The sequence below is a fragment of the Schistocerca nitens genome, chromosome 1 (genome assembly GCF_023898315.1).
Source record: "Schistocerca nitens isolate TAMUIC-IGC-003100 chromosome 1, iqSchNite1.1, whole genome shotgun sequence".
NCBI lineage: Eukaryota > Metazoa > Arthropoda > Insecta > Orthoptera > Acrididae > Schistocerca > Schistocerca nitens.
The window spans coordinates 527,185,893-527,210,680 of record NC_064614.1 but is presented as its reverse complement, the minus strand read 5'-3'; the positions used below and the strand labels follow the sequence as shown (position 1 = coordinate 527,210,680).

General features: G+C 42.6%; 1 protein-coding gene across 1 annotated transcript in view; it reads left to right on the top strand.

Annotated features, from left to right (window-relative positions):
• Window positions 1-22,346, top strand: part of LOC126236285 (U-scoloptoxin(19)-Sm1a) — a 57,892-nt gene extending 35,546 nt beyond the window's left edge. The window contains exons 2-3 of the mRNA XM_049945473.1: window positions 13,784-13,960; window positions 21,503-22,346. Of these exons, the coding sequence (XP_049801430.1) occupies window positions 13,784-13,960; window positions 21,503-21,636 (311 nt within the window). The 3' untranslated portion in view covers window positions 21,637-22,346. The remainder of the gene's footprint in view (window positions 1-13,783; window positions 13,961-21,502) is intronic.
• Window positions 22,347-24,788: the final 2,442 nt, after the last annotated feature.

Here is a 24,788-nt window from a genome sequence, read left to right as displayed (position 1 = left end):
TTTTGCTATTTGGGAAGCAAAATAACTGATGATGGTCGAATTAGGGAGGATAAAAAATGCAGATTGGCAATGGCAAGGAAAGCGTTTCTGAAGAAGAGAAATTTGTTAACATTCATTGTAGGTTTAAGTGTTGGTTCAAATGGCTCTGAGCACTATGGGACTCAACTGCTGTGGTCATTAGTTCCCTAGAACTTAGAACTACTTAAACCTAACTAACTTAAGGACATCACAAACATCCATGCCCGAGGCAGGATTCGAACCTGTGACCGTAGCAGTCGCACGGTTCCGGACTGCGCGCCTAGAACCGCGAGACCACCGCGGCCGGCCATAGGTTTAAGTGTCAGGAAGTCTTCACGGGAAGTATTTGTGTGGGGTGTAGTCATGTATAGAAGTGAAATTTGGACGATAAGCAATTTAGACAAGAAGAGGATAGAAGCCTTTGAAATGTGGTGCTGCAGAAGAATGCTGAAGATTAGGTGGGTAGATCACATAACCAATGAGGAGGTACTGAATAGAATTGGGGTGAAAAAAATTTGCGGTAGGGCACATTCTGAGACATAAAGGGATCAGCAATTTAGTACTGGAGGGAAGCGCGTTGGGGGTAAAAATTGTTGAGGGAACCAATAGATGAATACAATAAGCAGATTTAGAGGGATGTAGAATGCAGTAGTTACTCGGAGATGGAGAGGCTTGCACATGATAGAGTAGCATGGAGAGTTGCATCAAACCAGTCTTTGAACTGAAGACCACAACAACAACAACAACACGTGAATAACATATCGCTTGCTTCTCCAAATATACGAAATTACGTAACAGACATGCATCTGAACATGTCTTCCAGTTTAGTGCCTGATCAGACAGAGAAGTCAAATTTCAACTCATTGGCATCAATAATTGCAAACATTCGCAAACGAAACAAGAATTAATTGTGGTTACATCGCTGTAGTCATTATTACCACACTTTCTTTCCACAGATGTGAAATTTTTTTTTGTCATTATCCATTTTGTGGGCCATGTTTGAAGATTTTTGATAGCTGATGTGCTGTTAGTCCGCAGCTCGTGGTCGTGCGGTAGCGTTCTCGCTTGCCGCGCCCGGGTTCCCGGATTCGATTCCCGGCGGGGTCAGGGATTTTCTCTGCCTCGTGATGACTGGGTGTTGTGTGATGTCCTTAGTTAGGTTTAAGTAGTTCTAAGTTCTAGGGGACTGATGACCATAGATGTTAAGTCCCATAGTGCTCAGAGCCATTTGAACCATTTTTCTTATGTGCTGTTATCCAAACGTCACTCCTTGAGAGACATTTTAAGAGAGACTTACCAGATGTATATTACAGACAGAAATGCCTGTGCAGTAAGCCATAAGACAGGAAAAAAGATTACAAAGTCTGAAAGAAAGTATTGATAATTAGCGGTAGGCCTCACACAATAGCAGAGCGTAAAATAAAATACTAAAAACACGGCAAATGTGGCTGGAAGCCCCTGCTCCCTCCTCTGTCGATTGGAGAGTACGCTCTTGAAGGTGGAAGGCTTTTAAACATTGTTGTAATGTAACTTTTCAGTGTAGGTTGCATTCGAATATCGGCACGATGTATATCGCGAAGTTTTATTACTACGATAATGTGTATGGAGGCAGGGAGCGTGGAATCTAGTCCACACAGACGAAACAAAGGCACCTGTTGACGTCGACCTCATTATAAACAAATCTTAAGCCCATTGGACAAGGAAGTCAGAATGAATCTTACCTACTTCTGGGGTGGGAGCAGGCAGTCTGCTACCAAGGGTCACAGCGTCCCCGCCTTTCAGCGTCTCAAGTCGCGAATGAGGGCGGAGAGTGCATAGAGCTATACAAGCACGGGACTGACTGGTGGGGCTCAGTGAAAGCGCGGCCTAGACCCTCTTCGCGCAGCACGCATTGTGTTGGCGTCACGAGACCGAAGCTTCCAGCAGCGTGCGCTGCGACCTCAATCTGCCTCGCAAGAAACGATGTTAGGCACTTCACGCGAGTCTACAACAAATACGGACACATCTATGAGTATGTGTGTGAATTCCCAAGGGACCAAACAGCTGAGGTCATCGGTCCCTAGACTTACATACTACTTAAACTAACTCATGCTGAGAACAACACACACTTCCATGCCCGAGGGAGGACTCGAACCTACGGCGGGAGGGGTCGCGCAATCCGTGACATGGCGCCTCAAACCGCTTGGCCAATCCGCGCGGCATCTATCAGTGATGCAGTCGCTGTACAGTATGTATTACTACTCTCCCAGATTCCTTTACATCGATAGCCTGTACTTTAGCCGTATTAACCTCAGTCTCCAGAGTGAAATATGACTTTAAACGATGTTCCATTCAGTGCAGTCATGCATGTCCGTAGATCCACTGGCGGAGACGAAAGTGGTATACCATAAAATACCAGTCTGTCATTTGTAGAGACGTTTATCACGTGACGAATATTAATAATTAAACTTCCAGCCCTCAATCAACATTAATATGAGGAACAATTGTACTCTTGTTTTCGTTGTGGCATGAGAACAGTCTCTGAATGTTATCTTGAACAATATCTTCCTACGCCTGAAGCACATGCTGTGGCAAGGCATGAGGATTGTTGGCTGGAGGATGTTACGACAATATACTCGTTCTTTCTGTATCCCAGACATACTCTATGGGTGGCAAATCAGGGGATCAAGCATCTTACTGAGTGATCCGCACTTTCCTCAAGGCGTTTGAGGTGTGAACTGCAGTGTGAGGGTCTTGCATTATCCTTCTGTAATATGCCATTTGGTACCCTGGTCATGAAGAGAAGACAATGAGGGCTTTACCGTTCTTGTCACGTACTGGCGACCTTTCAATAGCTCTTCACCAACTACCAAAACAGTCCGGTTGTCAAATAATATAGATTCCAACATCATGGTCCCAGGAGATGGACAGGTATAGGTCTCGAGGATCGCTACTTTATTTGGTCCTTCACTAGGTCGTCTATGGGTACCTTGGCGCCTGCTGACCACCGCAGACAGAAGCAGGAGTCATCGCTCAACGCCAGAGACTGAAACTCACTTTCCCAGGTGTCTCTGGGTCTACACAACACAATCCCTACTGTCTGCCGGATGATATCGGCGATAAACAACGGATGGCAGTTGGGAAATTCAACCCTATTTCCAGCCACTTGATGGTTCACGGTGCCACTGTTGTCATTCGTCTATTCGTCGCAACTAGACGAACAACAGTACGATCATCTAATGGTGTGGTCCTTTTGGAAAAACCAGTGTCTGCTCTTGCGGCCACTCGTCTTGAGTTCGTTTGTCACCACTCGTTCTGTACGCACTGGTCTGTCGGTGTGATGCTGCCATGTCCCATATGCGAAGGAGTCATTTGTAAATGGTACAGAAGAACCTTATTTTTTTGTTGCTACGTTCTGTCTCAGAGACAAAGCGGAGTTTTCGGATCCGCATATCCGGATAATGTGTCTATTGACATGTGACTCATAACAATTCGTCCCGCACAAATCTTAATACTACTCTGTAAAGGGCAGAAAATTCTCACAAGAAACTGTCTGTGTAAGAGAGAGTTACGCTGCAGTTCGACACCAGTAGAAATTGTTACGGGATGCACTACAATCGGCTCCTCATAGGTGTTATTAATAATAGTAATTGTCGGTTGTCTTTCTACAGGATTGTGATAATGTCTGCACAACGTCTGGACTGGCGTTAAAGAGAAGCATGTCGTTCAAAAATGCCCATCGAAAAGCAACAACTAGTGTTATGTTGCTTTCTTTCTTCTTGTAGCGCATTTGCGAGAAAAGCTTCCACCTGTCCCTTACAAATGTTACAGGCAATTTGCGGCGACGGGGTTACAATATTGACGATGAAGAAAACGTATTATTTGCAGTCCTATGTCAATCTCCTGGAAAAATTGCTTAGATAAAGATCGTGATCACCTCTTTGACTAACGAGGCAAGGTTAGATGGTCACAACTCCACAAAGTTTGTATGAACCCTGTCTGATTACGCATGAGAAACTCTAAGATCCAATCACTGGACCGCAAATCGTACATCGCGAAAAGTCTTCTTTGGTTCCTTGCAACGTCCTTTGCAACAAAAAATAAAAGTTCGGAATAGTAGCCCCAGTTCAGATGTGAGAGAATCTAACTGTCACACAAAATCAAACATTTAAGTTGCCACGAAGACATGATTTACATCGGCTTCAACAAACGCCGCCGAGCACGATACGTTGACCAGCACCTTCTGCTAGCTATTTAGCTCTACAGCGTAATACTGGGAAGTCGCTGAAAAATTACGCACCCCTTGACTAACTCATAATACGCTGAGTGATGGGATGTTTCCTGATACCGTGTCCGACCTCCTTTCACCCGGCGTAGAGCAGCAACTCGACGTGACATGGACTCAACAAGTCGTTGGAAGTTCTCTACAGAAATATTGCGGCATGGTGCCTCTACAGCCGTCCGCAATTTTGATAGTAGTCCGGTGCAGAGTTTGTGCACTTACTGACCTCTCAATTACGTCCCAAAAATGTTCGATGAGATTCACGTCGAGCGATCTGGGTGGTCAAATCATTCACCTGAGTTGTCCAGAATCTTCCTTAAACCAGTTGCGAACAATTGTGGTCCGGTGACATGGAGCATTGTCATCCACAAAAATTTCATCGTTATTTGGAAACATGAAGTCCATGAATTGGTGCATATGAGCAGTGATAGGTTCAGCTGGACCACTGCGTTGTCCTTGGTGAGACCTAACGCTTGAGATTCTCGGCACACTCTTAACATTGTAGGTCTCGGAACACTGAATTCCCTAACGATTTCCGAAATGCAATGTCCCATGCCTATAGCTCCAGCTACCATTTCGCGTTCAAGGACTGTTAATTAGCGTCGGAAACATTTTCACGTGAATCACCTGGGTATAAGTAACAGCTCCGTCAATGCACAGCCTTTTTACACCTTATGTTAGAGATACTACCGCCTTCTTTATATGTGCTTATCGCTGTCCTATGACTTCACCTATGTGTACTTGTCTTTGAGAATCACAACTGCCGATAACACTTTGCGCTCGATATTGTGCACTTAATTGTAATTTCACGCCATGTTTGAACTTGATTCGTAATTTTGCCTGTCCCTGTGAGTTTCAACTTTCGTCTTAACAACATAAACTGTCGAAAAATGAACATCTCCACGCTGCTTCTCATAGGCTGTTAAAATGTTCCGTCTGTCGTCCTCGAGGAGTCGCAACCAGCTTCTAGATTTCGTGAATTGTACAACAGTTACAAGTGGAGCACATCTTGTAGCCATTTTAGTTAACACTAGCATTTGTCTTGTTCTGTACAAAATGCGATATAAATCGAAACTGAATAAATCTGTGCTCAAATGAAAGACACCATAATGTCCTTCGCGTGATTCTCTAGCTGTCTGGTATGCCACATGGACCGCTTTCCATTTGAAGATTACGATTTGCATCCAAGATTGTGGCTTCCAAAATAGATCCCATTTTGACGACATAGCAACGCGTTGTTTCCCCTCTCGCATCTCGTACTACGTGATTCTGTATATGCACCTGTTTCTGTTTTATAAATTCAATTCTACACCTATGGACCACCCTGTGCATTGCAACAACTGCTTCTATAATGTGTACTACAAAATTTTATTGATTTGACACCATTAATCACAGAAAAAATATATGCTTTACAGAAATTATATGGGTTTCTACAAGGCACCTATACGGTTTCTGTTATCCCTGTTAACTTCCATAGTCCACTATTACCGTTTAGCGTTTCTTAAAATTCTTGCATTTTTACTGCTGCTTTTACAACTTATGTATGTCATGTAAGTCATAACAGTTATAATCAGTGAAACGCCTTGAATCGAAACTATAAAAATTGCTGCGAATATCTAGTTCACAAACTGTCGCCACAGTCCCAGCCTACAACACGAGTTTATATCGTTGTAAAAGTATGTAGAATTGAATGAAGAAAGACATGAAATAGTGATGTAAGACGTACCGTATTTCCATATACAAGTAATATATCACGTAATTGTTATTTGTGGCTACAATGTTACCTTACGCATAACACTCACCGAAAGGAACATTGGACAATTAAAAACTTTAAAAACTGAGCTCTCAGTCTATCAGGGAGTATATCTTCAACGGCCGCTCCGGACGCTCTGTATAGCCTGTCTAGATGGTGGGATAAGTTTAATGCCATCGACTAGCTAAATGCTTGTTAACAGCTACAGGTGCCCATCAATTGCTCGGGTAGTTTCTACTGTCGCAGGTGTCGACCCAGGGGTAAGGGGATGTAGAATGAAAACCAAGAGTCTCGAAAATGCCAATGAATCACAGAATACTTTCCACTTGCTTGCTGACGGCCTGCTCATATGCAAGGGCTTCCGACTTGGCGACCCGCAGCGAACATTCCCGCTAGAGAAAGAACAGGAAATTGAATAAGGGGAGACAGAAAAGAAAAACTCTCCACTACGAAAAAAGTACGGAAAAACTGACGTTTCCCAGAACGTGAACGCATATGATTAAAAAACATTCCACCCATTTACCACTCACGTAGCTAAGCTCCGCATATCTTTCTTCACTATCGTTGTGCTCATTGAAATACTGCTGTTGGTGAGAGCACACTACGATTTTAGATAGTGTAAATTATGAAATGGCAAAGCTGAATGAGTATGATGCTATTATAGTTGTTAAAGCAATTACGCGACAAACATATAGCTACTTCTAGGACTAATCCTTTCTACATTTCTCTTATTTGCAATTCCTTTGAAGTTATTGTGGGAAGTTGTTCTAAGCAATTATGTAAACTAATTATTATTATATTAAAATATTTTATATAATTAGCCGAATTTTCCATCGCTGCATGACAAAACATAATAACATTAAATAGGGAACACTTCCTAATGTTCCTCAAAATTATATTTATTTGGTCACGAACCGGCTTTTGGTTTCTTAGGCCATCGTCGGGTGACAACTGAATGCCGCAAACACAGATAAAATGACATGTTACTTACACATATACTACTTATACGGAAGACCATGGAGGTAAAAAAGAAAGAAGGGAGATGTCATTACGTCATAAACTTGATGCCGATGTCCGCCATCTTAACTAGCCCAAAATATTAGGTTCATCGCATTCATACCTTCATAGTTCACCGCGGTGATACTTCCCTGTGACGTCACTCTGACGCGCCCATGCCCAGTTTCGACAGTGTTGGGTGCTTTGATTGTATATAGAGGTAGAAACGTAGCTGTTCCATAAAAAAAAGAAAAAAAGCCAGCCTGCGTTGTTTAGCGGTGTACTAATCAATTCGATCGTAATCTAAAGTTTATCACATTTCATTCACAAGTGGAGCGGTTTTAGCAGTATCTTATTTTGTATACATGAATTATTGCTGCACTGTTTACCTTTATTGTAATGATTTTATTTCTGCCATTTGACTTTAGATTTGTCTTACTTTACTCATTGTCCGTTCTTTCTCTTTTTCCTGTGTTTTTCACTGCCTTCCAAGTCGCAAACGCTCCGACATCCGAGCCACACTGCATCAGCGGTCTCGTCCCCGCACAACACACGGTTCCGTAATCGCGCTGATTCCTGGGGCAGCATCTCATGGCCCGAGTTACCTGCCGATTATTATCATTCACTGTTCACATTTCCTCGTCCTTTAAAAAAGATTCTGGCTTGAACAACCGGAGAAAGCGGTCATGTGTTTGAGATTTGTCTCTGTTATTGTATGAATGTGTATGTGTGCTGTGCTTCCTTTCCGAAGAATGCTTCGGCTGAAAATTTCTGTGAACACTCTTTTCGTCGTACGTATTTTGGTGCTTGGCGTATGAGTAGCAATCTATCCGTTTCACAATATAGTTATTCCCTCTTGAAGTTTGTTGTAAGTAATCCACAGCACTTCAACAGGAACAATGACGTATATAATTACAATACCAGGAGAAAAAAGTGTAATTCATTACGCCACACTAAGGTTGTCTGTAGCACAAACAGGGGTTGACAGTGCTGCAACCAGAAGTGTTGATCACTTAGCCATTGATATAAAATGCCTGACACACAACAAAGGAAAATTTGAAACTGAGGTGAAAACGTTTCGCTTTGGTAACTCCTCCTACTTCGCGGAAGATTACTGTTATAGCGTCTATCTGTCCTTAATTAAAAAATGTAAAAACTAATAAATGATCAGCATGCAGGCATGTTAACAAAAATAATGATGTCAATATATATTGACTAGTTCCATATCATTACGACTTATCATGCAAATGATACATGGAACATGAAACTAAGCAACTAACTATTGGTATATCAAAAAGCAAAGTATAGACTTATATAGCAAGATGAAGCAGATGATCAAAGTAGACGCACATTCCAATTGTGCTATGTTTTGTTATTCCTGAAAAACTGACAGAGCTACCGGCGAGAAATATTTCGGAAAAAAAGCAAATAGGTTACTGTTGGCAAAGTAGGCCTACACCTTACGAAGGCTAGGCTATCATTACTATAAAGTTATTGAGATACATGTTAAAGCAAAATATCCATTTTAAGAGGTCTTAAGCGTTTGAGATGATTCCCTTAATAACATTTATAGCATTCCACAATGCTGGAAGATGTTTAAAACATTATGTCGTTTTCTTACCTAGTAAATTGCTATTATTGACCACACACTGAATGACGCGTTATAGGTAAGATTTCTAAGTGAGAAGATGGTTTAACTACAGGGAGACTAGTACACTGGCAATATAATAAAACAAGAACTCTATTCTGCATGAAGCTATACCTCTACGTAGTTCTGTTTCTTTGACATTTCAATAATCATTCAATTTGTTGACATGCCCAAGATACGATAGCATTCCTTGCTTCTTAGTAATTGAACACTTTTATGGGTTTAGCAAACAACACTTAGGTAACTTTTTTGCAAACGTGAACACTAAAAATGTTGTGCATACGAGCTGAAAGCTGAAAATGTAACGAACAAGAAGCAGTACCGATACCAGTAGCGAACAAGCATTGGTTTCATAGTTCAGTTTCATTTGCTATCGATACAAATACAGTAAAAGTGGATTTAAATGGATTACGAAAGGATGGTTTTCACATCACGTCCCTCTGTTTCTGCTTATCCGAAATATAGTAGCAAAATGCAAGTTACGGTAAGGAGGCCAAATGAGTCGTTTTACTAGAGCAGAGACGCAAGGAGAACAGAAAAACCTTCGAAATTGCCTTCCTTACACTATGTTGTTCACTAAACACTGTAATTTTAGTATTTAAAATAGCTGTTGCGCGCACACGACAAAAATAACGAACAAGAAGCAACTTTCAAATAACTTCCGGTAATTCAGCCAGGTAACACATTCAGCGACCGCCGATATTTCGGCGGGAGAACACCCCGCCATTTTCAAGGCAAACTGCAACGGACAGGCGGCGTACATGCAAATTTAATACCTCGGTTCTCCGACAGAAGCAGACAAGATAACACACACACACACACTGAACACTAGTGCCACCAAAGATGACCAAAGTCAGAGCTATCGATAGTGAGACTATGAATTCGCAGGTGAGGCAGCATTGACTCTGTTCCTCTGTTTTTTGACAAGGGAGAGAGCCGGATTCCAAACAGAGTTTAAACAGAAACCTCCATGCCTGTTAACGAGGTTGCTCGCTAATTTAATCTCAACTGCCTCCCTAATGACACTGTCCCAATAGCTGGACGTGCATGCCAATATCTCGGTGTTATTATATAACATGGGGTGACCAGTATCCAAGCAATGTTCGGCAATAGCAGATCTATTTGGCTGCTGTAATCGTGTGTGCCGTTTATGCTCAGTACATCTGTCCTCCACGGTCCTGATAGTTTGACCAATATATGCCATGCCGCAGCTACAAGGAATACGATATACACCCGCCTTACGCAGTCCAAGATCATCCTTAACGGAACTCAAAAGTGCTCTAATTTTAGATGGAGGTCGGAAAACACATTTCACATCGTATTTCCGTAAAATACGACCGATCTTATTGGACGTGTTTCCTACGTAAGGCAAAAAGGCAGTAGACTTAAGTGTCGACTCAGAATTATCATGAATCACCCGATGTACAGTTGGTCGATAGCGCAACGCACGTTCAGTCTGTCTATCACTATAACCATTTTGACGAAATGTAACTTCAAGATGGGACAGCTCAGCTGGCAAAGTCTCAGCGTCAGAAACGACATGTGCCCTGTGTACCAAGGTACGAAGTACCCCTTCACGCTGAGCCGAATGGTGACAACTATTAGCTTGTAAGTACAAGTCGGTGTGAGTACGTTTCCTGTAGACTGCATGTCCCAATGATCCATCATCCTTCCTCCTAACCAACACGTCGAGAAAGGGAAGGCAACCATCCTCTTCCACCTCCATCGTAAAACGAATGTTCGGGTGGATCGAGTTCAGATGTTCTAGAAAGACATTCAAATTCTCCCTACCGTGAGGCCAAACAACGAAGGTATCGTCAACGTATCTAAGAAACAGGCGGGTTTTAAAGGCGCCGACTCCAATGCACGTTCCTCGAAGTCTTCCATAAATAAATTTGCGATCACAGGAGACAACGGACTACCCATCGCAACTCCATCTGTCTGCTCGTAATACTGGTCATTAAATTAAAAGTAAGTGGATGTCAACACATGCCTAAAGAGATTAGTTAAATCAGCAGCAAACCTGGCTTCAATTAACAGCAACGAATCAGACAGAGGAACACGAGTGAAGAGAGGGACCACATCGAAACTCACTAAAATATCAGAGTCATTCAGCCTCAGTCCCTCCAAACGTAAAAAATCAGCTGAGTTCCTGATATGATGTACACACCGTCCTACTTGTGGACTCAACAGAGAAGCAAGATGCTTGGATACACGATATGTCGGAGCGCCGATGTTACTTACTATAGGACGGAAAGGAACCCCTTCCTTATGAACCTTTGGAAGGCCATATAACCTAGGGGGAACGGCACTATAGGTGTTAAGCCTCTTGATTGTGTCCTGCGACAAACCACTTTTCTTCAGGAGGCTGTTGGTCTTTCTCTCAACACTTTTCGTGGGGTCAGCATCGATTCTGCGATACGCTGAATCAGATAGTAAACGTTGCATCTTTTGTACATAATCATGTTTATTTAAAACAACGGTGGCATTGCCCTTGTCAGCAGGTAAAATAACAATACTGGGATCAACTTTGAGAGAGCGTAAAGCAGCCCTCTCTGCTGCTGTTACATTACTCTTGGGTGGACGAGCCCTAGTCAAAACACGGCATGCCTCCCTCCTAACTTCCTCTGCAGCGTCAGGAGGTAGTTTGCAAACTGCCTGTTCAATTGAACTAATAAAATCAACTACCGGCAAATTCTTCGGAGTGGGTGCAAAATTTAAACCCTTCCCTTCCACTTAAAAAAAAAGCGGCAGGACTTGACCACTCTGGCTTCAAAGCAACATACAGTGTAGATCTGTAGTGCCATTGCCCTTCTTTTGTTTTACCTCCATACAGTAGACACAAAAGATACAAGAACCATGATGTATAGAGTGTTTGCAAAGCGAAGTATTACATTTCTTTAATATTACGCGGAAATAGCTACGTTAACTAAAAAATAAAACAAAGTTTTTTTCCTTGTGCAGGTACGTTTAACAATTATTGAAAAATTAAGTTTCAGTTATACAAACATTGGATTACAATTTAAATTCAACCCTATTTTTCAACACTTGTTCATTGTATCTGCAATTGAAAAAGACTTTTAGTTAGTGTAACTATTTTTGCGTAGTATTAAAAATGTAATACTTTCCTTTGTAAACACTTACATACACTGAAGCGCCAAAGAAACTGGTATAGGCATGCGTATTCAAATGCAGAGATATGCAAACAGGCAGAATTCGGAGCTGCGGTCGGGAACGCCCATATAAAACAAGAGTCTGTCGCAGTTGTTAGATCGGTTACTTCTGCTACAAGGATAAATCTCCGACGTGGCTGTGGCTGGAAAAAGATCCTGCAAGAACCGGACCAATAACGTCTGAAGGGAATCGTTTAGCGTGACAGAAGTGCAACTCTTCCGCAAATTGCTGCAGATTTCAGTGCAGGGCCATCAGCAAGTGTCAGCGTGCGAGCCAATCAACGAAACATCATCAATGTGGGCTTTCGGAGCCGAAGGCCCACTCGTGTACCCATGATGACTGCACGACAAAAGCTTTAGCCTCGCCTTGGCACGACAACACCAACATAGGACTATTTATGACCGGAAACGTGTTGCCTGGTCGGACGATTCAAATTGTGTCGAGCCGGCCGCGGTGGTCTAGCGGTTCTGGCGCTGCAGTCCGGAACCGCGGGACTGCTACGGTCGCAGGTTCGAATCCTGCCTCGGGCATGGGTGTGTGTGATGTCCTTAGGTTAGTTAGGTTTAAGTAGTTCTAAGTTCTAGGGGACTTATGACCTAAGATGTTGAGTCCCATAGTGCTCAGAGACATTTGAAATTGTGTCGAGCGGATGGACGTGTACGGGTGTGGAGACAACATCATGAATCAATGGCCCCTGCATGTCAGCAGGGGACTGTTCAAGCTGGTGGAGACTCTGTAATGGTGTGGAGCGTCTGCAGTTGGAGTGAACCCCTGATACGTCTAGATACTACTCTCACAGGTGACACGTTTGTAAGCATCCTGCCTGATGACCTTCATCCGTTCATGTCCATAGTGAATTCCGACGGTCTTGGGCAGTTCCAGCAGAACAGTCTGACACCCCACATGCCCAGAATTGCTACAGAGTGTCTCTAGGACCACTGGACCACTCTTCTGAGTTTAAACACTTACGCTGGCGCCAAACTCCCCAGACATGAACATTATTAACGATGTTTGGGATGCCTTGCAACGTGCTGTTCAGAAGAGATCTTCATCCCCTCGTAGTCTTACTGATTTATGGACAGCCGTGTCCGCCCCCGGTAGCTGAACGGTCAGAGTGACGAATTGTCAATCCTCTGGGCCCGAGTTCGATTCCCGGTTGGGTCGGGGAATTTTCTCCGCCCAGGGACTGGGTGTTGTGCTGTCCTCATCATCATCCTATCATCCTCATCGAGTGCAGGTCGCCGAAGTGGCGTCAAGTTGAAAGACCGGCACCCGGCCCCTAGCCATACGATTACATTTAAAAAATGGACAGCCGTGCAGGATTCATGGTGTCAATTCCCTCCAGCACTACTTCAGATAATAATTGAGTCCGTACCACGTCGTGCTGCGGAACTTCTGCACGCTTGCGGGGGCTCTACACGATATTAGGCAGGTGTACCAGTTTCTTTGGCTCATCAGTGTGTAATTTATGTTTTGTTTCTTGTGTATAAATAATATCTGTGTAGGTCGCACGTTATTTTATCTGCGTTTGCGACATTTGTCACCTGACGAAGGCATAGGAAGCCGAAGCCGGCTCGTGGCAAAAAAAAAAAAAAAAAAAAAAAAAAAAAAAAAATCGGGACAATGCAAAGTGTTTTATGTTTAATACTAATTTTGTGTTTCTTACAGTAATAAGAAATTAATATTATTATATTAAAATAAATATTTTATTGTTTTTGTTACCAAAATCTCAAGCATCTATGGTCGTTAAAAGTGGGTGTAACGGCGAGACCGCTTGTTAGTTTATGTGTGTGTGTGTGTGTGTGTGTGTGTGTGTGTGTGCGTGTGGCATGTGAGAACTGAATCGGGGATCGGCGCCTGTGCTGACGCCGATATGAAGTGCACTTAAGCTGGGTGCAGAGTGAGTGAGACGTGGCTCTCGTGGTGTTCGCAGAGGCGACGCCACGTCCGGCGTCGGTGGCGACGGCGGCGACGTTCCACCCCGAGGCGGCGTGCTCGCGCCAGGGCGGGCTGTGCGTGCTGGCCGCGGAGTGCCCGCCGGGCTCGCTGCACAACACCACCGGCCTCTGTCCGCAGCAGCAGCCGCAGGGCGTCGAGTGCTGCTACGGCCGTAAGTATACACCACTGTACACAAGCCGCACCTCTTTCTCCGGCTACAATGCAGGCGTCCGACATGCGAACAGCTTAGCCCGAGGTTTTATGGAATTAACGGTATAGCAATCAAACGACTCACGCTTTATTTAGCAAAATGAGAGTACGTTGTTGTACTTCATAGTTAATTAGCTGTAGACAGGAGAGGGGAGGTGCGGGGGTTCCACACAAAAGATTTAATACGGGGTCTTCTCATTTATCGGCCGGCCGAAGTGGCCGAGCGGTTAAAGGCGCTACAGTCTGGAACCGCACGACAGCTACGGTCGCAGGTTCGAATCCTGCCTCGGGCATGGATGTGTGTGATGTCCTTAGGTTAGTTAGGTTTAAGTAGTTCTAAGTTCTAGGGGACAGATGACCTCAGATGTTAAGTCCCATAGTGCTCAGAGCCATTTGAACCGAATTATAGGGGCTGGACATAAATATTACCGTTTCTAATAAGGTGTAGAGACAGCCGTTGGTATTCAAAACAGCTTCCCGTCTTCTCAGAAGAGATAAATACAGGTACCGTATTGCTTTTAACGGAATCTTACACCACTCTTCCTGCAAAATAGTCGCAAGTTTAGGTAACTATGACGGAGATGGATAGTAGACCACAGAGGTTCAATAATATTCAGATTTAATGACTATAGCGGCTGGGAGAGATGCAACAATTCTCAAAAGCAGTGCTGGACGATGTGAGATTTGCGAACAGGTGAACACGGACACTGTCGTTTCAGAACACAGCATCACCATCGGGGAATAAACACTGGCATGGACTGACTGGCCAAAATGAGCTCATAATTCTTGACGGTAATACGATCTTATAGAGTAACAGTGAGGCCCATGGAATATCTCGATGTGGCTACTCAAATCGTCACCGACTCCTCCCCCTCCCCCCCTTCCCCACTCGTCATGTCTCACCCTTGCGACGTAAACTCGGCCAAAAGTTGTAAAAAGTGTGTAACAAATCTCATTCGACCACATCACATTCTTCCATTCCTCCATAGTCCACATTTTATGGCTTCGGTACGACGTTTTCCTGCTACGGACATTTGCGTCCCTGATGGGTGGTTTCAGAATTCCAGCTCGGCTTGCACTTCCCAGCATATGTACACTATGTGTTCAAAAGTATCCGGAAACTCCCAAAAACATACGTTTTTCATATTATGTGCAGTGTGCTGCAAGCTACTGCCAGGTACTCCATATCAGCGACCTCAGTAGTCATTAGACATCGTGAGAGAGTAGAATGGGTCGCTCCATGGAACTCACAGACTTCGAACGTGGTCAGGTGATTGGGTGTGACTTGTAGCATACGTCTGTACGCCAGATTTCCACACTCCTAAACATCCTTAGGTCCATTGTTTCCGATGTGATAGTGAAATGGAAACGCGAAGGGACACGTACAGCACAAAAGCGTACAGGTCGACCTCGTCTCTTGACTGACAGAGGCTACCTACAGTTGAAGAGGGTTCTAATGTGCAATAGGCAGACATCTATCCCGACAATCACACAGAAATTCCAGACTGCATCAAGATACACTGCTAGTACTATGATAGTTAGGCGGGAGGTGAGAAAACTTGAATTTCATGGCCGAGCGGCTATTCATAAGCCACAAATCACGGCGGTAAAGGCCAAACGACGCCTCACTTGGTGTAAGGAACGTAAACATCGGACGATTGAACAGTGAAAAAACGTTGTGTGGGGTGACGAATCACGGTACACAATGTGGCGATCCGATGGCAGAGTGTCGGTATGGCGAATGCCCGGTGAACGTCATCTCCCAGCGTGTGTAGTGCCAACATTAAAATTCGGAGCCGGTGGTGTTACGGTGTGGTCGTGTTTTTCATGGAGGTGGCTTGCACCCCTTGTTGTTTTGCGTGGCACTGTCACAGCACAGGCCTACATTGATGTTTTAAGCACCTTCTTGCTTCCCACTGTTGAAGAGCAATTCGGGAATGGCGATCGCATCTTTCAACACGATCCTGTTCATAAAGCACAGCCTGTGGCGGAGTGGTTACATGGCAATAAAATCCCTGTAATGGACTGACCTGCGCAGAGTCCTGATCTGAACACTGTAGAACACCTTTGAGATGTTTTGGAACGCCGACTTTTTTGCCAGGACCCACCGATCGAGAGCGATACCTCTTCTCAGTGCAGCACTCAGTGAAGAATGGGCTGCCATTCCCCAAGAAACCTTCCAGCACCTGAGTGAACGTATGCCTGCGAACTATCGCAGGGCTAAGGGTGCACCAACACCACACTGAATTCCAGCATTACTGCTGGAGGGCGCCACGAACTTGTAAGTCATTTTCAGCCAGTTGTCCGGATACTTTTGATCACATATTGTAGCTCCCTTCGTGTTATTTTCGTGCCGACAAGTTCCACGAATGCGATATTCATTCCTGCAGTGACCTTTGCGGCTCTCGTCACAATCCTCTTTAATCACTGTCCGTCATGATCACTCAACACACACTTTCACCTGCGTTGTGATTTAGCGAATGAGGTTTTCCTGCTTTTCCTGTATGTTGTGTGAATCTCCGATACGGTGTCTCTTGATACAGCATACACTTCTTTAATACGGCGCGTTTTGAAACAACAAACATTTCGCATATCTTGGTCACGGAAGCACACACCACAAGCGCACCAACATCTTGCTCACGTTCGAATTCACTTAGCTCCAACATAATGCACTCACAACTACACAAATACTATTCGGACTACGGCTGATACCTGAGACGTATTGAGGGCATTGCGCAGGTCTAGTTGGTGGTCAAATACAACAGCGCTATCCGGCCTGTCCAAGCATGCGTCTGCCGGCCGAAGTGGCCGTGCGGTTAAAAGGCGCTGCAGTCTGGAACCGCAAGACCGCTACGGTCGCAGGTTCGAATCCTGCCTCGGGCATGGATGTTTGTGATGTGCTTAGGTTAGTTAGGTTTAACTAGTTCTAAGTTCTAGGGGACTAATGACCTCAGCAGTTGAGTCCCATAGTGCTCAGAGCCATTTGAACCATTTTGAACCAAGCATGCGTCTGTCTCGTTGTTTCCTTGTTTTGTCCAACCCCCGCAGTTCTTTTTGCACGGATGCAACCGTTTTAATCGTTACCAATAGACATAAAGCAACATAGAAAGGTGTAAAAAACATTTTTAGAAGAGTTATTAAAGGTTGTCTGCAAGTTACATCTCTCTTACCTTAAATTTTTCGCATTCGGGAGGACGACGGTTCAATCCCGTCTCCGGCCATCCTGATTTAGGTTTTCCGTGATTTCCCTAAATCGTTTCAGGCAAATGCCGGGATGGTTCCTTTGAAAGGGCACGGCCGATTTCCTTCCCACTCCTTCCCTAACCCGAGCTTGCGCTCCGTCTCTAATGACCTCGTTGTCGACGGGACGTTAAACACTAACCACCACCACCACCACCTTAAATTTTAAGAAAATGCAGAATATTCCGTTCTGAACATCAGATCGTAATAAGTTTACAGCATGAACAGCAGTTAGTGAGCAAGGCAGAGTCTTGCAATTTTTGGAGAACACATTTCGAACATAATTAAGTTTAAAAAAAATTAGTTTCTTAAACTGCTCATTTCAGCTACTTTTGCTCTTTATTTTACTGCACGCCTGGGAAAGATACACATTCGTAAGCTAACATACTTTGCTTATTCTCATTTCAGTAATATCTTACGGAAAAGCATTCTGGGATAATTCTTTTTTAAGAGACAGTATTCCGTTGTCAAAATCGTGCCATAAGAACAGTATACTGTGCTAACCCTCCATTATGTTGTAGGCAACCACCTTATACAGGTAGACAGCGTCTTGATATCTCTCATTATGTTCCTAAATGATGTCATTTACACATCCTGATATCTGTCATTATGTTCCAAAAGCGTGCAGCGTGGACACCCGTGAAGAACTGAAAAAGGTCATTGATTTAAAAAATACCTACAACGGTTCTTAAATGTACGGTGCGATTTCCATAGATTTTTTGAAGCACTTTCTGATCTGTTATGATGTGTCTTCTTATTCCTGTATTTTGTCTCATTCCATTGTTGGCGTCTCTTTTTTCTGCCGCATTGCACTTTTTTAACAGTGGCTTGGTTTATCAGTTCGTTCTTAATGGCTGTTTCGTTGCACTTACGACTGCCGTGTACTATTTCACTAAGCGCTGATCGCGCCTGCATGAGGGCGTCATCTATCATGCTTCTAGTGCGCATCTACCTTATCTTCACCACTAGTTCAGCAACTTTTTTCTAGTTTTGACTTTGATAAGTCTTTCTCTTACGATTAATTTTTGTTCTGAATATTCTTAGTTATGCAGATGCGAGTTAGAAATTTCTTTGTCAGCTGTAGTCTTTAGCTTCAAGACTCAGGGCGCTATGTTGTACTGTAAGCTCCTCGTCGGGTCTCGTCAGTTGAGGAGTTACTATATAACGTACTGAAGTAAACATGGTTGTATGTAGAACTTATTTTTATTTACAATTAAGTTTCCTATTATTTTACTGTGCCCTTTTTTCTTCCTCTTTAAACAGATCATTTGATGATAACTCGGTAATAAGTGTGACGTGAAACTGATACATAAAAAAATAGCAACTGTAAAGGTTGGCGTTATTGTATGCAGCATGGTGGTCTGGACTTCCATCTATTAAGGGTAATCTGAACAGCACAGTTACATCGGTGAGGTGTTAGAGTTCGAGACATTTACCCACATTCATGCAACTTCATAAGCCATATTTTAAAAGTACGATGACCAGCGTTTGTGGTGGATGTTGTAACCTTATTCATTGTCACTTAACCATACAGCATTTATCAATTATACGATCATTTAATTAGAGTATGTCAAATATTATGCACATTTTAAAGGATAATTGGAAACGTGTAATAAAGTTAAATTTCCGCTTATCTGGTTTCTCATGTTGATGACTGTAGTTAATTATAGACAGTCGTTGAACAACGTCCTCGGAAAAGTCAGGTGCCTTACTAAGTTCACATTTGTCATAGTGAGAAAATATTTCACATTTAAATAACACACACAGTTTCTGATTAAATTCGCGGTAAATACAAAATTTGTGTCTATTCTTCACTATAAATTTATTCAACCTGCAACCCCATCTTCTAATCGGCTCCTAGCTAATCTGGTACACTACTTGTACCGAACACAGAAGGTATGTCACTGACAAAGATGGCGTGGAAACCATAGCTATTGTAATTATATTACCTTTAACATTATTGTTTACGAGCACATTTTGGATTTACATCGAAATATTTTGTGTTACAGGATTACCGGTAACAGTATTGAAATTTTACAATGTGACGAAATTATAGATATTACCAAGGAAATGACTTGGATGCGCCAGAACAATACATATTTGTTATTCCGACAAAATTTGATTCTAGAAAATACAAATAGAAAACTAACATTATCTGCGTCACTCCAAAATCACAAAATGAACTTACTGACGTTGCGTCAGCGAAAGTAAGTGAACTTACCAATACTCCGCGTAACGAATTCCTGTCGCTCTGAAAATAATACAGCGTTCAAAAAGCGCTATCGAAGAATTAAGGTACCACTGCTCCCCTGCACTACGCATTCATCCGATACGTCTCTCAAGGAGTATGTCTGTGTGATAATCCCCCTGAAACCACTGTTAGTGTTCTGTGAATTCGCATGCTCAAACCGCATGGGGAGAAATTACCTAGCAACGTCTCCAGGCCCTCTTCCATTTCATATAATGACGATTAGAGATTCTGAACGTAGTACGTGGGGGGGTTACCCCATACTGAGTCAAAAATCATGTACTATTCTGTACACAACTAAAAGTAGCACCAGTATCCTTCACTGAAATCAATAAAATTATAAAAATTGTAAAAAACAAAAGCTCTTTTTGGGGTTGATAGAATTTCAAACAGAATTGTGAAAAGTTTTTCCACGTTAATGAGTAATGTCCTTATTGATATGTGCAATGCATCTCACGCAGTTATTAAATCCCTTCATAAGTATGGTGACAAGACAGACTTAAACAATTATCGTGCAGTTTCCTTAATGAGATCTTTTTCCAAAAAGAGATGTACTCTAGAGTAGTCGCAAACAATTTACCTATCACAGTTTGGATTTCAGAAAGGCTGCACGACTGTGAATGCTAATTATACATCCGCTCATCAAATAGTACAAGCCTTATGTAATAACATATCGCCAGTTGGTATTTTTTGTGATCTTTCCACGGCGTTTGATTGTGTAGAGCATGATACTCTCTTAGAGAAGAGAACTGATAGCTTTATACACAGCTGATTTGAATGATATTTGACAAGAAGAATGCAAAATGTTGTGCTGAAGAATTCAGATAACGTAGGAAAGGTAGAAAATTTTAGTGACTTCCCAAAACGAGTCACAAAAGTAGCCACACGGGGTTCAATTTTGGGTCCACTTCTATTCCTTGTATCTGTGAATGACCTTCCGCTTAATATCCAAGAAGCAAATTTGGTGCTTTTTGCAGACGATACTAGTGTTATAACAAATTCCAGTTGAGAGAAAGCAACAGAAGAGCTGGTAAGTGATATTTTCCGAAGAATGGACTCTCCCTAAATTTTGGAAGAACGCACTACATTCAGTCTGTACAACAAATAGAGAGATACCAACAACTGATGCAGTATATGAGCAGGAGATAGTAGGTAGGGTAGAATGCTCCAAATTTTTTGGTGTACCTACTGATGAAAAACTGAACTTCTCAAACAATTAAGCTCCGCTAATTTATTTTGTATATTTCCACTCAACAATGTCGTATAGAATAATTTTTGCGGTAACTCATTACATACAAAGAAAGTACTTATTGTATAAAAACGAGCAGTAAGAATAATATGTGATGTTCACCCACTGACGTCATATAGGTACCTCTTCAAGGAGATAGGCATTTTAGCTGCTCTGTCACAGTACATATATTCGCAAATAAAATTCCTTATTAATAATCCATCAGAATGTGAGAAGAACATTGATGTACATACCTACAACACCAGAGGAAAAAATGACCTTTGGTACCCATTGTGAAAGCTGCAACAGTTCAGAGAAGAGTTCAGTATGTAGCAACAAAAATTTTGATCATTTGCTGAGTAACATAAAATGTCTGACCGATAGTGGAGAAAGTTGTAAATCTAATCTAAAATTATTTCTCCTGGACAGCTCTTTCTATTCCATTGACGAATTTCTACTGAAAGACTAGTAGTCACAAAAAAAAAGGAAAAATGTAGTTGCATGTGTGTGATTAAAAACAATAATGTGGTAATTGATGCTAACACCAATAACACATACATATCCTATAAATAGACTCGTTCCATGTCGTTTCTTTAGAAGAAATGTTGAAATGATGTATGAAAAGTGTAACTAACTAACTAATGAATCGTAGCTGTTTTTGTCTTGTCACGTACGTAAGCTGTGACATGAAGATCGTTTAAGTCAGTGGTAATTTTCACAGTATTCGAACTATTTCCTAGATTTCTGAAGTCAGATGAACTGATGTGGTTCCTCGGGTCGTGTTTCAGTGTCGGTGCAGGAGCGGCGCTGCTCCGCGCGCGGGGGCGTGTGCCGGCCCAAACACAAGTGCGGCCGCCAGCTGTGGGAGGAGAGAGCCGAGGACTGCGGGCCCACCGACACCTGTTGTATACTCGTCTCCTAGCAACGGGGACTCCCACCTGCCCAGCTGTACCTAGCACAGGCCGTCTATGACGCAGACTGCCTCTTGCTCTTCAGTACGAATACATTTGCTGTTTGCAGCAAAACGACCAAATCATTATGTGTACACCTAATCTTTGCAGAAATGTAGATGCCTTAGCATGTCTGCTACAACTAATGCCTGGAGCTGAGTTCACATTTATTTTAGAATTAGCAGTGTAACAGAGAGGACGTTATTTTATTTTCTTCTAGTATCCCCTAAACTAGCGAAGTTAGAGAACAGAGCAATGGTCCTATTTTGGAGCCACTTGAGATGCATTACTACCAGATGCCGTTCTTTCCTATTTATTTGCTTTCTGATCCAGGAGATAATATCGTCTGTAAAAAACTCTACCTAGTATTTCATTTTTCATGTGCCCTGAGTGTACAATTAATTTCCTTCAGAATTAATATTGCACAGTCGACAATTCTCTTCCTCTTGTCGAAAGCGATGCTTCAGACGGTCTTCTGATCAATTTGAGAATCTCGCTCGCGGTATGTCTTACAGAAAATTACGACCAATTGCATCACTCGCCCTCATTTTGCAACACTGTGACGTTACTAGAAACTCGGCGAAATAATAATGTTATTATTTAGAGATTAGAATATAATAGCTTTATTGTTTACAACTTGTAATTAATTGTTATTTCGAAAATATAATATTCTTGTTATTTACGTATTTATTTTCATTTCTAACTCCCGTAACTCCCATCGAACCTGAAGAGTATACATGTGCTTATAAAAATGACAAAAACCTAATTTTAAATTGTACTTCTTCCATTGAAATGTATTTCCCTGGTCGGACTGGTCATGAACCATTCGCTCATGGCTCCTTTTCTGCCCATTGTTTCGACAGCACTACAAAATATTGTGCACATAGAGCAATCTCGGATCCAAATTGCTGACAAAAGCTGTCTTTTGCTGCATTTGTGCGTTGTGAGTGTTTGAATGTTTTCATCCTGATGCTGTACTGCTCTTTACGAGTCCATATTTAAAGCAGACACTGTAAAAAATGAATCTTTAGTCTCTAAATTACGAATATTTGCGCTCATATGACAACACACGATTGTAATTACTTGTAAGAGCAAAAAACGCAGACAGGAAGGCCGAGTATTTTTTATCTCCCCTTTAAAACAAGTTTTTTAAAGGTTACCAACGCTACAATGACTAATTAATGGTATTCTAAAAGATTTACAGAAGCTACGTAACTGGCCAACCTGCTTAACTGGCCAGAGCGAAAAATCAGCCGTACGTAATACTAATGACATTTGTTTGTAATTACATCTATTCCTTCTTCCTTGCCATGCCCTCATTTGATGTGCTAAGATGTTGTATAGCATAGAACGTAGTAACTGGAAGCAACAATTAGAAACGATATCAGCCAACCTATTCCATGTTTGCAAATGCTATGATGACTACCTGTAGGGCCGGCCAGTGTGGCCAAGCGGTTAAAGGCGCTTTAGTCTGGAACCGCGCGACCGCTACGGTCGCAGGTTCGAATCCTGCCTCGGGCATGGATGTGTGTGATGTCCTTAGGTTAGTTAGGTTTAAGTAGTTCTGAGTTCTTGGGGACTGATGACCTAAGATGTTGAGTCCCATAGTGCTCAGAGGCATTTGAACTACCTGTAGGAGGATATAACTGAACCAGATCCCAGTTTCCAATGATCTGCATGAAGATTTGTACTCCGCAAGCCATCTCATAGTGTATGTGGATGGTAAATCGTCGAGGACTCTCATAAAGTCCCGGTTTCTCCATTCACGAATGGCGCGCGAAAAGAGCTAGTGATGGTTTGCTTCACTCTATATCAGCTGCAACTTCTTGATTTTATCGTCTTGACCATCTCGTGATCTATAAGAGGAAAGAAGTTAATATTTCTCCACTCTTCTTGAAAAGTTCTTCTTCTTCTGGTTCCTATTCGTTCCGGATTTTGGCACTCATCTTGGCAGTGCTTTTCCTGTCACTTGCAGCTCTAATTAGCTCTGTAGATGTTTTAGAAGTCCACGTTCTGATGTTCTTAAGCCAGGATATTCTTCTCCGACCAACGCTTTTCTTCCCAGGTGTTTTCCTTTGCAGGATGGCCTGGGGGAGATGATGTCTGTTGTTGTTCCGCATGTGTCCCAAGTACTGGATCTTTCTTGCTATCACGGTGACCAGTACTTACTTCTCTTTCTTCATTCTTCGTTGAACCTCGACATTTGTGACATGCACTGTCCACGGTATTCTTAACGTTCTCCTGTACAGCAACATCTCAAAAGCCTCCAGCCGCTTACCCAACGATTCTGTCAGATTCCATGTCTTAGCACCATAGAAGAGGGTGTAGTCGTCACTGCTAAGCCATGATTCTTGAAAAGGTTACACATCTTACGTGTATTTATGTACTTGCTCTATGTGATTTTGACCTATCTTAATGTGACATGCAAGGACTCTGTTTTTACTGATTATCATTGTTTTCGTTTTTTGAGGATTGACATCTACACCACAAATGGCTCTTAGCACTATGGGACTTAACATCTGAGGTCATTAGTCCCCTAGAACTAAGAACTACTTAAACCTAACTAAGCTAAGGACATCACACACATCCATGCCCGAGGCAGGATTCGAACCTGCGACCGTATCGGTCGCGCTGTTCCAGACTGAAGCGCCTAGAACCGCTCGGCCACTCCGGCCGGCTGTACACCACATTCAGAGCTTTTTTGTGCAAGTCTATCGACAAGGTACTGCAAACTATGCTCACTATCAGAAAATATTACTGTGTCGTCAGCATATCGGATGTTGTTGGTATATTTTCCGTTTAAGAGCACTTCCATCTCTACTTCATCAAGAGCTTCCTTAAAGATGTGTTCTGAATAGATGTTGATCAGTGGGGATAATATACAATCCTGCCTTACACCTCATAGAATGTCTATGTCTTCTGTATTTTCTCTGTCCCGCCTCACAGAAGCCGACTGGTTCCAATATAGGTTCACAATTATACGTAGGCCTTTATCATACAAACCAATGCTTCTTAAAATGTAAACAATCTTCTGGTGTTTTACTGTGTCGAAAGCCTTCTGATAATCAATAAAGCAGGCATAAATGTCTTAATTGACATCTCTGCACCTTTGAAATAGTACCTG